This window comes from Xyrauchen texanus, chromosome 5 (genome assembly GCF_025860055.1).
Source record: "Xyrauchen texanus isolate HMW12.3.18 chromosome 5, RBS_HiC_50CHRs, whole genome shotgun sequence".
NCBI classification, from domain to species: Eukaryota; Metazoa; Chordata; class Actinopteri; order Cypriniformes; family Catostomidae; genus Xyrauchen; species Xyrauchen texanus.
This window is the reverse complement of record NC_068280.1, coordinates 9,595,166-9,609,062: the sequence shown is the minus strand read 5'-3', so window position 1 is coordinate 9,609,062 and position 13,897 is coordinate 9,595,166. Positions and strand designations below refer to the sequence as shown.

General features: G+C 37.2%; 1 protein-coding gene across 1 annotated transcript in view; it reads left to right on the top strand.

Moving 5' to 3' along the window:
• The window catches only part of LOC127644111 (mucin-17-like), a gene marked incomplete at its 3' end in the record, with an annotated part of 36,704 nt that extends 22,811 nt beyond the window's left edge, over positions 1 to 13,893 (top strand). Inside the window, 52 exon segments of the mRNA XM_052127133.1 lie at positions 15 to 136; positions 225 to 286; positions 2,795 to 2,883; positions 3,008 to 3,074; positions 3,175 to 3,332; positions 3,445 to 3,566; positions 3,655 to 3,716; positions 3,938 to 4,026; positions 4,151 to 4,217; positions 4,318 to 4,475; positions 4,588 to 4,709; positions 4,798 to 4,859; positions 5,081 to 5,169; positions 5,294 to 5,360; positions 5,464 to 5,618; positions 5,732 to 5,853; positions 5,942 to 6,003; positions 6,191 to 6,279; positions 6,404 to 6,470; positions 6,574 to 6,728; positions 6,843 to 6,964; positions 7,053 to 7,114; positions 7,302 to 7,390; positions 7,515 to 7,581; positions 7,682 to 7,839; positions 7,953 to 8,074; positions 8,163 to 8,224; positions 8,412 to 8,512; positions 8,625 to 8,691; positions 8,795 to 8,949; positions 9,063 to 9,184; positions 9,273 to 9,334; positions 9,556 to 9,644; positions 9,769 to 9,835; positions 9,935 to 10,092; positions 10,206 to 10,327; positions 10,416 to 10,477; positions 10,801 to 10,889; positions 11,014 to 11,080; positions 11,181 to 11,338; positions 11,450 to 11,571; positions 11,659 to 11,720; positions 11,939 to 12,027; positions 12,152 to 12,218; positions 12,325 to 12,479; positions 12,578 to 12,699; positions 12,784 to 12,845; positions 12,965 to 13,065; positions 13,169 to 13,220; positions 13,310 to 13,488; positions 13,580 to 13,701; positions 13,837 to 13,893. Of these exon segments, the coding sequence (XP_051983093.1) occupies positions 15 to 136; positions 225 to 286; positions 2,795 to 2,883; positions 3,008 to 3,074; positions 3,175 to 3,332; positions 3,445 to 3,566; positions 3,655 to 3,716; positions 3,938 to 4,026; positions 4,151 to 4,217; positions 4,318 to 4,475; positions 4,588 to 4,709; positions 4,798 to 4,859; positions 5,081 to 5,169; positions 5,294 to 5,360; positions 5,464 to 5,618; positions 5,732 to 5,853; positions 5,942 to 6,003; positions 6,191 to 6,279; positions 6,404 to 6,470; positions 6,574 to 6,728; positions 6,843 to 6,964; positions 7,053 to 7,114; positions 7,302 to 7,390; positions 7,515 to 7,581; positions 7,682 to 7,839; positions 7,953 to 8,074; positions 8,163 to 8,224; positions 8,412 to 8,512; positions 8,625 to 8,691; positions 8,795 to 8,949; positions 9,063 to 9,184; positions 9,273 to 9,334; positions 9,556 to 9,644; positions 9,769 to 9,835; positions 9,935 to 10,092; positions 10,206 to 10,327; positions 10,416 to 10,477; positions 10,801 to 10,889; positions 11,014 to 11,080; positions 11,181 to 11,338; positions 11,450 to 11,571; positions 11,659 to 11,720; positions 11,939 to 12,027; positions 12,152 to 12,218; positions 12,325 to 12,479; positions 12,578 to 12,699; positions 12,784 to 12,845; positions 12,965 to 13,065; positions 13,169 to 13,220; positions 13,310 to 13,488; positions 13,580 to 13,701; positions 13,837 to 13,893 (5,177 nt within the window).
• Positions 13,894 to 13,897: the final 4 nt, after the last annotated feature.

Genomic DNA, 13,897 nt, shown 5'->3' with positions numbered 1-13,897 from the left:
ATGTTTTCAAACAGAAATCTCGGAAACCTGCTATGCGGTCACCTTTACATTTAACCTAATCAACATCAGCATTCCAGAGGACCCTGAGCTCAGAAGCAAGACCTACCAGCAAGTGCAGGATCTTATCAATAATGCGGTAAGCATTCAAAATGTACCCAATAAACGTAAGGGTTCATTGCAAATCTTGCCCAGAGTGTGATAAGTGGTTTGCTTTTCCCCTGCAGCTGAACACTCTTCTGAATGAGCCGGAAAGTCAACTTTTTGTACCCAAGTCATCCAATTTCACGTAAGTTGCAAACTGAATTCTGCAACTGAATCCAATTTATTTACAATTAACTGTTTATTCACCAAAATATTTCTAGACAAAAAGCTGTTTATTCACCAAAATATTTCTAGACATTGAAAATGCCACACATAAAAATACTTTTTCCTAAATATCTTAAGAATACGGTTTTGAATGTATGAACAGAAGCGCATTAATAAATATATCTTATGCCATTCTTGCAGGACCACACTAAACCATATTGAGGGCATTGTGGAATATACCTTCGAGGATGGAGATGTCATAAAACCAGTCATATATCTAAATGAGCTTGGTATGCTGATGGGTACCTCCATTTGAATCATATTCAGCCATTAGAATGTTTGAATTCTTGAAAGTGAAGAAACCCTGCTCTAAATCACGGTAATTGTATTGTTTTCCTCTGAATTGTATTGCAGGTTTGAACACTACAACTGTGTCTCCACTGACAACAAGCAGCTTCCCTGTGACTCCTCTAAACCAAGGGTAAGTTTTGATTTTTCCTTTCAGAAAATTAGAATCAGTCATAGAGTCTTAATTTTGTTCCAAACCCCCTACATTGTATTAAATTAAATTGTGCTTTTAGCAGATCTGGCTCTGCACTGGTGACAAGCAAACTGCTGTTCAACTCCTCATCTCCAGTCCCAAGTGAAGCTCTGGTCCTCAGTGTTATCAGCACTCTTCTGAACTCCAGAGCATCACAGCTCAACGAATCAGTGAAGGTGGTGAATGTGAGCTATGAGAGTAAGTGGCATCATTTTCAAATAAAAAGATTTTGAAATATGAAGATGTCAACCAGTTTTGAATGTCAAGTATTGGCACAATCCAATTTTTTTTTTTTTTTATATGTTTTCAAACAGAAATCTCGGAAACCTGCTATGCGGTCACCTTTACATTTAACCTAATCAACATCAGCATTCCAGAGGACCCTGAGCTCAGAAGCAAGACCTACCAGCAAGTGCAGGATCTTATCAATAATGCGGTAAGCATTCAAAATGTACCCAATAAAAGTAAGGGTTCATTGCAAATCTTGCCCAGAGTGTGATAAGTGGTTTGCTTTTCCCCTGCAGCTGAACACTCTTCTGAATGAGCCAGAAAGTCAACTTTTTGTACCCAAGTCATCCAATTTCACGTAAGTTGCAAACTGAATTCTGCAACTGAATCCAATTTATTTACAATTAACTGTTTATTCACCAAAATATTTCTAGACAAAAAGCTGTTTATTCACCAAAATATTTCTAGACATTGAAAATGCCACACATAAAAATACTTTTTCCTAAATATCTTAAGAATACGGTTTTGAATGTATGAACAGAAGCGCATTAATAAATATATCTTATGCCATTCTTGCAGGACCACACTAAACCATATTGAGGGCATTGTGGAATATACCTTTGAGGATGGAGATGTCATAAAACCAGTCAGATATCTAAATGAGCTTGGTATGCTGATGGGTACCTCCATTTGAATCATATTCAGCCATTAGAATGTTTGAATTCTTGAAAGTGAAGAAACCCTGCTCTAAATCACGGTAATTGTATTGTTTTCCTCTGAATTGTATTGCAGGTTTGAACACTACAACTGTGTCTCCACTGACAACAAGCAGCTTCCCTGTGACTCCTCTAAACCAAGGGTAAGTTTTGATTTTTCCTTTCAGAAAATTAGAATCAGTCATAGAGTATTAATTTTGTTCCAACCCCCTACATTGTATTAAATTAAATTGTGCTTTTTGCAGATCTGGCTCTGCACTGGTGACAAGCAAACTGCTGTTCAACTCCTCATCTCCAGTCCCAAGTGAAGCTCTGGTCCTCAGTGTTATCAGCACTCTTCTGAACTCCAGAGCATCACAGCTCAACGAATCAGTGAAGGTGGTGAATGTGAGCTATGAGAGTAAGTGGCATCATTTTCAAATAAAAAGATTTTGAAATATGAAGATGTCAACCAGTTTTGAATGTCAAGTATTGGCACAATCCAATTTTTTTTTATATGTTTTCAAACAGAAATCTCGGAAACCTGCTATGCGGTCACCTTTACATTTAACCTAATCAACATCAGCATTCCAGAGGACCCTGAGCTCAGAAGCAAGACCTACCAGCAAGTGCAGGATCTTATCAATAATGCGGTAAGCATTCAAAATGTACCCAATAAAAGTAAGGGTTCATTGCAAATCTTGCCCAGAGTGTGATAAGTGGTTTGCTTTTCCCCTGCAGCTGAACACTCTTCTGAATGAGCTAGAAAGTCAACTTTTTGTACCCAAGTCATCCAATTTCACGTAAGTTGCAAACTGAATTCTGCAACTGAATCCAATTTATTTACAATTAACTGTTTATTCACCAAAATATTTCTAGACAAAAAGCTGTTTATTCACCAAAATATTTCTAGACATTTAAAATGCCACACATAAAAATACTTTTTCCTAAATATCTTAAGAATACGGTTTTGAATGTATGAACAGAAGCGCATTAATAAATATATCTTATGCCATTCTTGCAGGACCACACTAAACCATATTGAGGGCATTGTGGAATATACCTTCGAGGATGGAGATGTCATAAAACCAGTCAGATATCTAAATGAGCTTGGTATGCTGATGGGTACCTCCATTTGAATCATATTCAGCCATTAGAATGTTTGAATTCTTGAAAGTGAAGAAACCCTGCTCTAAATCACGGTAATTGTATTGATTTCCTCTGAATTGTATTGCAGGTTTGAACACTACAACTGTGTCTCCACTGACAACAAGCAGCTTCCCTGTGACTCCTCTAAACCAAGGGTAAGTTTTGATTTTTCCTTTCAGAAAATTAGAATCAGTCATAGAGTATTAATTTTGTTCCAAACCCCCTACATTGTATTAAAATAAATTGTGCTTTTAGCAGATCTGGCTCTGCACTGGTGACAAGCAAACTGCTGTTCAACTCCTCATCTCCAGTCCCAAGTGAAGCTCTGGTCCTCAGTGTTATCAGCACTCTTCTGAACTCCAGAGCATCACAGCTCAACGAATCAGTGAAGGTGGTGAATGTGAGCTATGAGAGTAAGTGGCATCATTTTCAAATAAAACGATTTTGAAATATGAAGATGTCAACCAGTTTTGAATGTCAAGTATTGGCACAATCCAATTTTTTTTTTAATATGTTTTCAAACAGAAATCTCAGAAACCTGCTATGCGGTCACCTTTACATTTAACCTAATCAACATCAGCATTCCAGAGGACCCTGAGCTCAGAAGCAAGACCTACCAGCAAGTGCAGGATCTTATCAATAATGCGGTAAGCATTCAAAATGTACCCAATAAACGTAAGGGTTCATTGCAAATCTTGCCCAGAGTGTGATAAGTGGTTTGCTTTTCCCCTGCAGCTGAACACTCTTCTGAATGAGCCAGAAAGTCAACTTTTTGTACCCAAGTCATCCAATTTCACGTAAGTTGCAAACTGAATTCTGCAACTGAATCCAATTTATTTACAATTAACTGTTTATTCACCAAAATATTTCTAGACAAAAAGCTGTTTATTCACCAAAATATTTCTAGACATTTAAAATGCCACACATAAAAATACTTTTTCCTAAATATCTTAAGAATACGGTTTTGAATGTATGAACAGAAGCGCATTAATAAATATATCTTATGCCATTCTTGCAGGACCACACTAAACCATATTGAGGGCATTGTGGAATATACCTTCGAGGATGGAGATGTCATAAAACCAGTCAGATATCTAAATGAGCTTGGTATGCTGATGGGTACCTCCATTTGAATCATATTCAGCCATTAGAATGTTTGAATTCTTGAAAGTGAAGAAACCCTGCTCTAAATCACGGTAATTGTATTGTTTTCCTCTGAATTGTATTGCAGGTTTGAACACTACAACTGTGTCTCCACTGACAACAAGCAGCTTCCCTGTGACTCCTCTAAACCAAGGGTAAGTTTTGATTTTTCCTTTCAGAAAATTAGAATCAGTCATAGAGTATTAATTTTGTTCCAAACCCCCTACATTGTATTAAAATAAATTGTGCTTTTAGCAGATCTGGCTCTGCACTGGTGACAAGCAAACTGCTGTTCAACTCCTCATCTCCAGTCCCAAGTGAAGCTCTGGTCCTCAGTGTTATCAGCACTCTTCTGAACTCCAGAGCATCACAGCTCAATGAATCAGTGAAGGTGGTGAATGTGAGCTATGAGAGTAAGTGGCATCATTTTCAAATAAAACGATTTTGAAATATGAAGATGTCAACCAGTTTTGAATGTCAAGTATTGGCACAATCCAATTTTTTTTTTTATATGTTTTCAAACAGAAATCTCAGAAACCTGCTATGCGGTCACCTTTACATTTAACCTAATCAACATCAGCATTCCAGAGGACCCTGAGCTCAGAAGCAAGACCTACCAGCAAGTGCAGGATCTTATCAATAATGCGGTAAGCATTCAAAATGTACCCAATAAACGTAAGGGCTCATTGCAAATCTTGCCCAGAGTGTGATAAGTGGTTTGCTTTTCCCCTGCAGCTGAACACTCTTCTGAATGAGCCGGAAAGTCAACTTTTTGTACCCAAGTCATCCAATTTCACGTAAGTTGCAAACTGAATTCTGCAACTGAATCCAATTTATTTACAATTAGCTGTTTATTCACCAAAATGTTTCTAGACAAAAAGCTGTTTATTCACCAAAATATTTCTAGACATTGAAAATGCCACACATGAAAATACTTTTTCCTAAATATCTTAAGAATACGGTTTTGAATGTATGAACAGAAGCGCATTAATAAATATATCTTATGCCATTCTTGCAGGACCACACTAAACCATATTGAGGGCATTGTGGAATATACCTTCGAGGATGGAGATGTCATAAAACCAGTCAGATATCTAAATGAGCTTGGTATGCTGATGGGTACCTCCATTTGAATCATATTCAGCCATTAGAATGTTTGAATTCTTGAAAGTGAAGAAACCCTGCTCTAAATCACGGTAATTGTATTGTTTTCCTCTGAATTGTATTGCAGGTTTGAACACTACAACTGTGTCTCCACTGACAACAAGCAGCTTCCCTGTGACTCCTCTAAACCAAGGGTAAGTTTTGATTTTTCCTTTCAGAAAATTAGAATCAGTCATAGAGTATTAATTTTGTTCCAAACCCCCTACATTGTATTAAATTAAATTGTGATTTTTGCAGATCTGGCTCTGCACTGGTGACAAGCAAACTGCTGTTCAACTCCTCATCTCCAGTCCCAAGTGAAGCTCTGGTCCTCAGTGTTATCAGCACTCTTCTGAACTCCAGAGCATCACAGCTCAATGAATCAGTGAAGGTGGTGAATGTGAGCTATGAGAGTAAGTGGCATCATTTTCAAATAAAACGATTTTGAAATATGAAGATGTCAACCAGTTTTGAATGTCAAGTATTGGCACAATCCAATTTTTTTTTTTTATATGTTTTCAAACAGAAATCTCAGAAACCTGCTATGCGGTCACCTTTACATTTAACCTAATCAACATCAGCATTCCAGAGGACCCTGAGCTCAGAAGCAAGACCTACCAGCAAGTGCAGGATCTTATCAATAATGCGGTAAGCATTCAAAATGTACCCAATAAAAGTAAGGGTTCATTGCAAATCTTGCCCAGAGTGTGATAAGTGGTTTGCTTTTCCCCTGCAGCTGAACACTCTTCTGAATGAGCCAGAAAGTCAACTTTTTGTACCCAAGTCATCCAATTTCACGTAAGTTGCAAACTGAATTCTGCAACTGAATCCAATTTATTTACAATTAACTGTTTATTCACCAAAATATTTCTAGACATTTAAAATGCCACACATAAAAATACTTTTTCCTAAATATCTTAAGAATACGGTTTTGAATGTATGAACAGAAGCGCATTAATAAATATATCTTATGCCATTCTTGCAGGACCACACTAAACCATATTGAGGGCATTGTGGAATATACCTTCGAGGATGGAGATGTCATAAAACCAGTCAGATATCTAAATGAGCTTGGTATGCTGATGGGTACCTCCATTTGAATCATATTCAGCCATTAGAATGATTGAATTCTTGAAAGTGAAGAAACCCTGCTCTAAATCACGGTAATTGTATTGTTTTCCTCTGAATTGTATTGCAGGTTTGAACACTACAACTGTGTCTCCACTGACAACAAGCAGCTTCCCTGTGACTCCTCTAAACCAAGGGTAAGTTTTGATTTTTCCTTTCAGAAAATTAGAATCAGTCATAGAGTATTAATTTTGTTCCAAACCCCCTACATTGTATTAAATTAAATTGTGCTTTTTGCAGATCTGGCTCTGCACTGGTGACAAGCAAACTGCTGTTCAACTCCTCATCTCCAGTCCCAAGTGAAGCTCTGGTCCTCAGTGTTATCAGCACTCTTCTGAACTCCAGAGCATCACAGCTCAACGAATCAGTGAAGGTGGTGAATGTGAGCTATGAGAGTAAGTGGCATCATTTTCAAATAAAACGATTTTGAAATATGAAGATGTCAACCAGTTTTGAATGTCAAGTATTGGCACAATCCAATTTTTTTTTTTTTATATGTTTTCAAACAGAAATCTCGGAAACCTGCTATGCGGTCACCTTTACATTTAACCTAATCAACATCAGCATTCCAGAGGACCCTGAGCTCAGAAGCAAGACCTACCAGCAAGTGCAGGATCTTATCAATAATGCGGTAAGCATTCAAAATGTACCCAATAAACGTAAGGGCTCATTGCAAATCTTGCCCAGAGTGTGATAAGTGGTTTGCTTTTCCCCTGCAGCTGAACACTCTTCTGAATGAGCCGGAAAGTCAACTTTTTGTACCCAAGTCATCCAATTTCACGTAAGTTGCAAACTGAATTCTGCAACTGAATCCAATTTATTTACAATTAGCTGTTTATTCACCAAAATATTTCTAGACATTGAAAATGCCACACATGAAAATACTTTTTCCTAAATATCTTAAGAATACGGTTTTGAATGTATGAACAGAAGCGCATTAATAAATATATCTTATCCCATTCTTGCAGGACCACACTAAACCATATTGAGGGCATTGTGGAATATACCTTCGAGGATGGAGATGTCATAAAACCAGTCAGATATCTAAATGAGCTTGGTATGCTGATGGGTACCTCCATTTGAATCATATTCAGCCATTAGAATGATTGAATTATTGAAAGTGAAGACACCCTGCTCTAAATCACGGTAATTGTATTGTTTTCCTCTGAATTGTATTGCAGGTTTGAACACTACAACTGTGTCTCCACTGACAACAAGCAGCTTCCCTGTGACTCCTCTAAACCAAGGGTAAGTTTTGATTTTTCCTTTCAGAAAATTAGAATCAGTCATAGAGTATTAATTTTGTTCCAAACCCCCTACATTGTATTAAAATAAATTGTGCTTTTAGCAGATCTGGCTCTGCACTGGTGACAAGCAAACTGCTGTTCAACTCCTCATCTCCAGTCCCAAGTGAAGCTCTGGTCCTCAGTGTTATCAGCACTCTTCTGAACTCCAGAGCATCACAGCTCAACGAATTAGTGAAGGTGGTGAATGTCAGCTATGAGAGTAAGTGGCATCATTTTCAAATAAAACGATTTTGAAATATGAAGATGTCAACCAGTTTTGAATGTCAAGTATTGGCACAATCCAATTTTTTTTTCTTATATGTTTTCAAACAGAAATCTCGGAAACCTGCTATGCGGTCACCTTTACATTTAACCTAATCAACATCAGCATTCCAGAGGACCCTGAGCTCAGAAGTAAGACCTACCAGCAAGTGCAGGATCTTATCAATAATGCGGTAAGCATTCAAAATGTATCCAATAAAAGTAAGGGCTCATTGCAAATCTTGCCCAGAGTGTGATAAGTGGTTTGCTTTTCCCCTGCAGCTGAACACTCTTCTGAATGAGCCGGAAAGTCAACTTTTTGTACCCAAGTCATCCAATTTCACGTAAGTTGCAAACTGAATTCTGCAACTGAATCCAATTTATTTACAATTAGCTGTTTATTCACCAAAATATTTCTAGACATTGAAAATGCCACACATGAAAATACTTTTTCCTAAATATCTTAAGAATACGGTTTTGAATGTATGAACAGAAGCGCATTAATAAATATATCTTATGCCATTCTTGCAGGACCACACTAAACCATATTGAGGGCATTGTGGAATATACCTTCGAGGATGGAGATGTCATAAAACCAGTCAGATATCTAAATGAGCTTGGTATGCTGATGGGTACCTCCATTTGAATCATATTCAGCCATTAGAATGTTTGAATTCTTGAAAGTGAAGAAACCCTGCTCTAAATCACGGTAATTGTATTGTTTTCCTCTGAATTGTATTGCAGGTTTGAACACTACAACTGTGTCTCCAGTGACAACAAGCAGCTTCCCTGTGACTCCTCTAAACCAAGGGTAAGTTTTGATTTTTCCTTTCAGAAAATTAGAATCAGTCATAGAGTATTAATTTTGTTCCAAACCCCCTACATTGTATTAAATTAAATTGTGCTTTTTGCAGATCTGTCTCTGCACTGGTGACAAGCAAACTGCTGTTCAACTCCTCATCTCCAGTCCCAAGTGAAGCTCTGGTCCTCAGTGTTATCAGCACTCTTCTGAACTCCAGAGCATCACAGCTCAACGAATCAGTGAAGGTGGTGAATGTGAGCTATGAGAGTAAGTGGCATCATTTTCAAATAAAACGATTTTGAAATATGAAGATGTCAACCAGTTTTGAATGTCAAGTATTGGTACAATCCAATTTTTTTTTTTTATATGTTTTCAAACAGAAATCTCAGAAACCTGCTATGCGGTCACCTTTACATTTAACCTAATGAACATCAGCATTCCAGAGGACCCTGAGCTCAGAAGCAAGACCTACCAGCAAGTGCAGGATCTTATCAATAATGCGGTAAGCATTCAAAATGTACCCAATAAAAGTAAGGGCTCATTGCAAATCTTGCCCAGAGTGTGATAAGTGGTTTGCTTTTCCCCTGCAGCTGAACACTCTTCTGAATGAGCCAGAAAGTCAACTTTTTGTTCCCAAATCATCCAATTTCACGTAAGTTGCAAACTGAATTCTGCAACTGAATCCAATTTATTTACAATTAGCTGTTTATTCACCAAAATATTTCTAGACAAAAAGCTGTTTATTCACCAAAATATTTCTAGACATTGAAAATGCCACTAATAAAAATACTTTTTCCTAAATATCTTAAGAATACGGTTTTGAATGTATGAACAGAAGCGCATTAATAAATATATCTTATGCCATTCTTGCAGGACCACACTAAACCATATTGAGGGCATTGTGGAATATACCTTCGAGGATGGAGATGTCATAAAACCAGTCAGATATCTAAATGAGCTTGGTATGCTGATGGGTACCTCCATTTGAATCATATTCAGCCATTAGAATGTTTGAATTCTTGAAAGTGAAGAAACCCTGCTCTAAATCACGGTAATTGTATTGTTTTCCTCTGAATTGTATTGCAGGTTTGAACACTACAACTGTGTCTCCACTGACAACAAGCAGCTTCCCTGTGACTCCTCTAAACCAAGGGTAAGTTTTGATTTTTCCTTTCAGAAAATTAGAATCAGTCATAGAGTATTAATTTTGTTCCAAACCCCTACATTGTATTAAATTAAATTGTGCTTTTAGCAGATCTGGCTCTGCACTGGTGACAAGCAAACTGCTGTTCAACTCCTCATCTCCAGTCCCAAGTGAAGCTCTGGTCCTCAGTGTTATCAGCACTCTTCTGAACTCCAGAGCATCACAGCTCAACGAATCAGTGAAGGTGGTGGATGTGAGCTATGAGAGTAAGTGGCATCATTTTTAAATAAAACGATTTTGAAATATGAAGATGTCAACCAGTTTTGAATGTCAAGTATTGGTACAATTAAATTTTTTTTTTTAATATGTTTTCAAACAGAAATCTCGGAAACCTGCTATGCGGTCACCTTTACATTTAACCTAATCAACATCAGCATTCCAGAGGACCCTGAGCTCAGAAGCAAGACCTACCAGCAACTGCAGGATCTTATCAATAATGCGGTAAGCATTCAAAATGTACCCAATAAAAGTAAGGGCTCATTGCAAATCTTGCCCAGAGTGTGATAAGTGGTTTGCTTTTCCCCTGCAGCTGAACACTCTTCTGAATGAGCCTGAAAATCAACTTTTTGTACCCAAGTCATCCAATTTCACGTAAGTTGCAAACTGACTTCTGCAACTGAATCCAATTTATTTACAATTAACTGTTTATTCACCAAAATATTTCTAGACAAAAAGCTGTTTATTCACCAAAATATTTCTAGACAAAAAGCTGTTTATTCACCAAAATATTTCTTGACAAAAAGCTGTTTATTCACCAAAATATTTCTAGACAAAAAGCTGTTTATTCACCAAAATATTTCTAGACATTGAAAATGCCACACATAAAAATACTTTTTCCTAAATATCTTAAGAATACGGTTTTGAATGTATGAACAGAAGCGCATTAATAAATATATCTTATGCCATTCTTGCAGGACCACACTAAACCATATTGAGGGCATTGTGGAATATACCTTCGAGGATGGAGATGTCATAAAACCAGTCAGATATCTAAATGAGCTTGGTATGCTGATGGGTACCTCCATTTGAATCATATTCAGCCATTAGAATGTTTGAATTCTTGAAAGTGAAGAAACCCTGCTCTAAATCACGGTAATTGTATTGTTTTCCTCTGAATTGTATTGCAGGTTTGAACACTACAACTGTGTCTCCACTGACAACAAGCAGCTTCCCTGTGACTCCTCTAAATCAAGGGTAAGTTTTGATTTTTCCTTTCAGAAAATTAGAATCAGTCATAGAGTATTAATTTTGTTCCAAACCCCCTACATTGTATTAAATTAAATTGTGCTTTTAGCAGATCTGGCTCTGCACTGGTGACAAGCAAACTGCTGTTCAACTCCTCATCTCCAGTCCCAAGTGAAGCTCTGGTCCTCAATGTTATCAGCACTCTTCTGAACTCCAGAGCATCACAGCTCAACGAATCAGTGAAGGTGGTGAATGTGAGCTATGAGAGTAAGTGGCATCATTTTCAAATAAAACGATTTTGAAATATGAAGATGTCAACCAGTTTTGAATGTCAAGTATTGGCACAATCCAATTTTTTTTAAACATATTTTCAAACAGAAATCTCAGAAACCTGCTATGCGGTCACCTTTACCTTTAACCTAATCAACATCAGTATTCCAGAGGACCCTGAGCTCAGAAGCAAGACCTACCAGCAAGTGCAGGATCTTATCAATAATGCGGTAAGCATTCAAAATGTACCCAATAAAAGTAAGGGTTCATTGCAAATCTTGCCCAGAGTGTGATAAGTGGTTTGCTTTCCCCTGCAGCTGAACACTCTTCTGAATGAGCCGGAAAATCAACTTTTTGAACCCAAGTCCTCCAATTTCATGTAAGTTGCAAACTGACTTCTGCAACTGAATCCCATTTATTTACATAAAGCTGTTTATTTACCAAAATATTTCTAGACAAAAAGCTGTTTATTCACCAAAATATTTCTAGACATTAAAAATGCCACACATAAAAATATTTTTTCCTAAATATCTTAAGAAAACAGTTTTGAATGTATGAACTGAAGCGCATTAATAATATCTTATGCCATTCTTGCAGGACCACACTAAACCATATTGAGGGCATTGTGGAATATACCTTCGAGGATGGAGATGTCATAAAACCAGTCAGATATCTAAATGAGCTTGGTATGCTGATGGGTACCTCCATTTGAATCATATTCAGCCATTAGAATGTTTGAATTCTTGAAAGTGAAGAAACCCTGCTCTAAATCATGGTAATTGTATTGTTTTCCTCTGAATTGTATTGCAGGTTTGAACACTACAACTGTGTCTCCACTAACAACAAGCAGCTTCCCTGTGACTCCTCTAAACCATGTGTAAGTTTTGATTTTTCCTTTCAGAAACTTAGAATCAGTCATAGAGTCTTAATTTTGTTTCCCAAACCCCCTACATTGTATTAAACAAAAATGGTGCATTTTGCAGATCTGGCTCTGCACTGGTGACAAGCAAACTGCTGTTCAACTCCTCATCTCCAGTCCCAAGTGAAGCTCTGGTCCTAAGTGTTATCAGCACTCTTCTGAACTCCAGAGCATCACAGCTCAACGAATCAGTGAAGCTGGGGAATGTCATCTATGAGAGTAAGATTAATCAACTTCATTTTAAATGTTTAAAATGTTAATCTTTAAACCAGTGATAAATGCCTTTGGTGGATTCAAATGGAAATTTTTGTCTACAGAAATCTCAGAAACCTCCTATGCCATCATCCTTACATTTAATTTGAGTAAAATCAGCATGTCAGAGGACCCAGCACTAAGAAGCAACACCTACCAGGAAGTGCAGGATATCACAAATAATGCAGTAAGCATTGTCAAGTAGCCCAAGAAATTAGTTTGGGTACAATGAAATCTTGTTTTTTTTAATGGTTTGTTTTTTTACCTGCAGCTGAACACTCTTTTGAATGAGCCTGGCAGTCAGGATTTCAAACCCAATTCCTCCAAATACATGTAAGATGCAATATGACTTAAAAATCTTTTTAACAGATATAGCATATAAGCTTATTAATAATATGCCTTGTTTTGTACATATGGAATGAAGGTAGATATCTTTATTGTTTTTTCTGTAGGAGCACATTAAACGTGATTGAGGGCACTATGGAATACACCTTCCAGGATGGAGATCACATACAACCAGTCAGCTTCTTAAAAAAGCTTCATATACCGGGGGGTATGTACATTACTTAAACATTATATCTATGTTTACATTGTCTCACTCTACAAACACCAAATATTTAAAGCATGATTCTCCTTCATAAATCTTTACTTTACAGGCCTAACCACAACCAAAACTCCAGTGACAAACACAAATTCTCCACTGACTTTGTAAGACTTATGATTTAAGTATCATTTTGTAAAAGGCAATAGTTTTCTTTATCTGTCTCTAAATGTTTCTGATTTACCCTCTTTTGCAGGGTTGGGAAGGCGATTATTTACATTCGGCTCGTGTTCGTCACGCTGGGTCCCATACCAAGTGAGAGTAAAGTTCTAGAGTTGGCAAACTCTCAACTTGAATCACGTCTCAGAACCAAACAAGCTGTCACAACTAAAGGCCTGAGTGATCCTGTGAGCTTTGTGAATGTCACCTTTCAGGGTTAGTTTTACTCTTCACTTTGGGCTCGCTATTACACTGTATGTATACCACCCACAAATAACACTAATTCTTGTTTTATATAATTTTTAAGGAATTTCTAATAACTCCTACGCTCTCAACTTTGGATTTGAAATCAACAATGTCACAATGACTGAGAAACTTGAACTCAGAGATGACACCTACACAATGATTCAAGACTCTATTAACAAATTGGTGAGCTTGAGACACTTCAATAAGTGCTAATTTTCAAAAGCATTCCCTGAAAGTTAAAATGCCTTATGTTAATCGCATTAGCCTCAACATTTTTATGCTTAAATTATCCTCTTTATTAATTGTTATATTCTTCAGCTGAACCAGATCCTAAGTTCCCCCTCAGCTACTCCGTTTGTTTTCAAAAAAGCCAATTTCA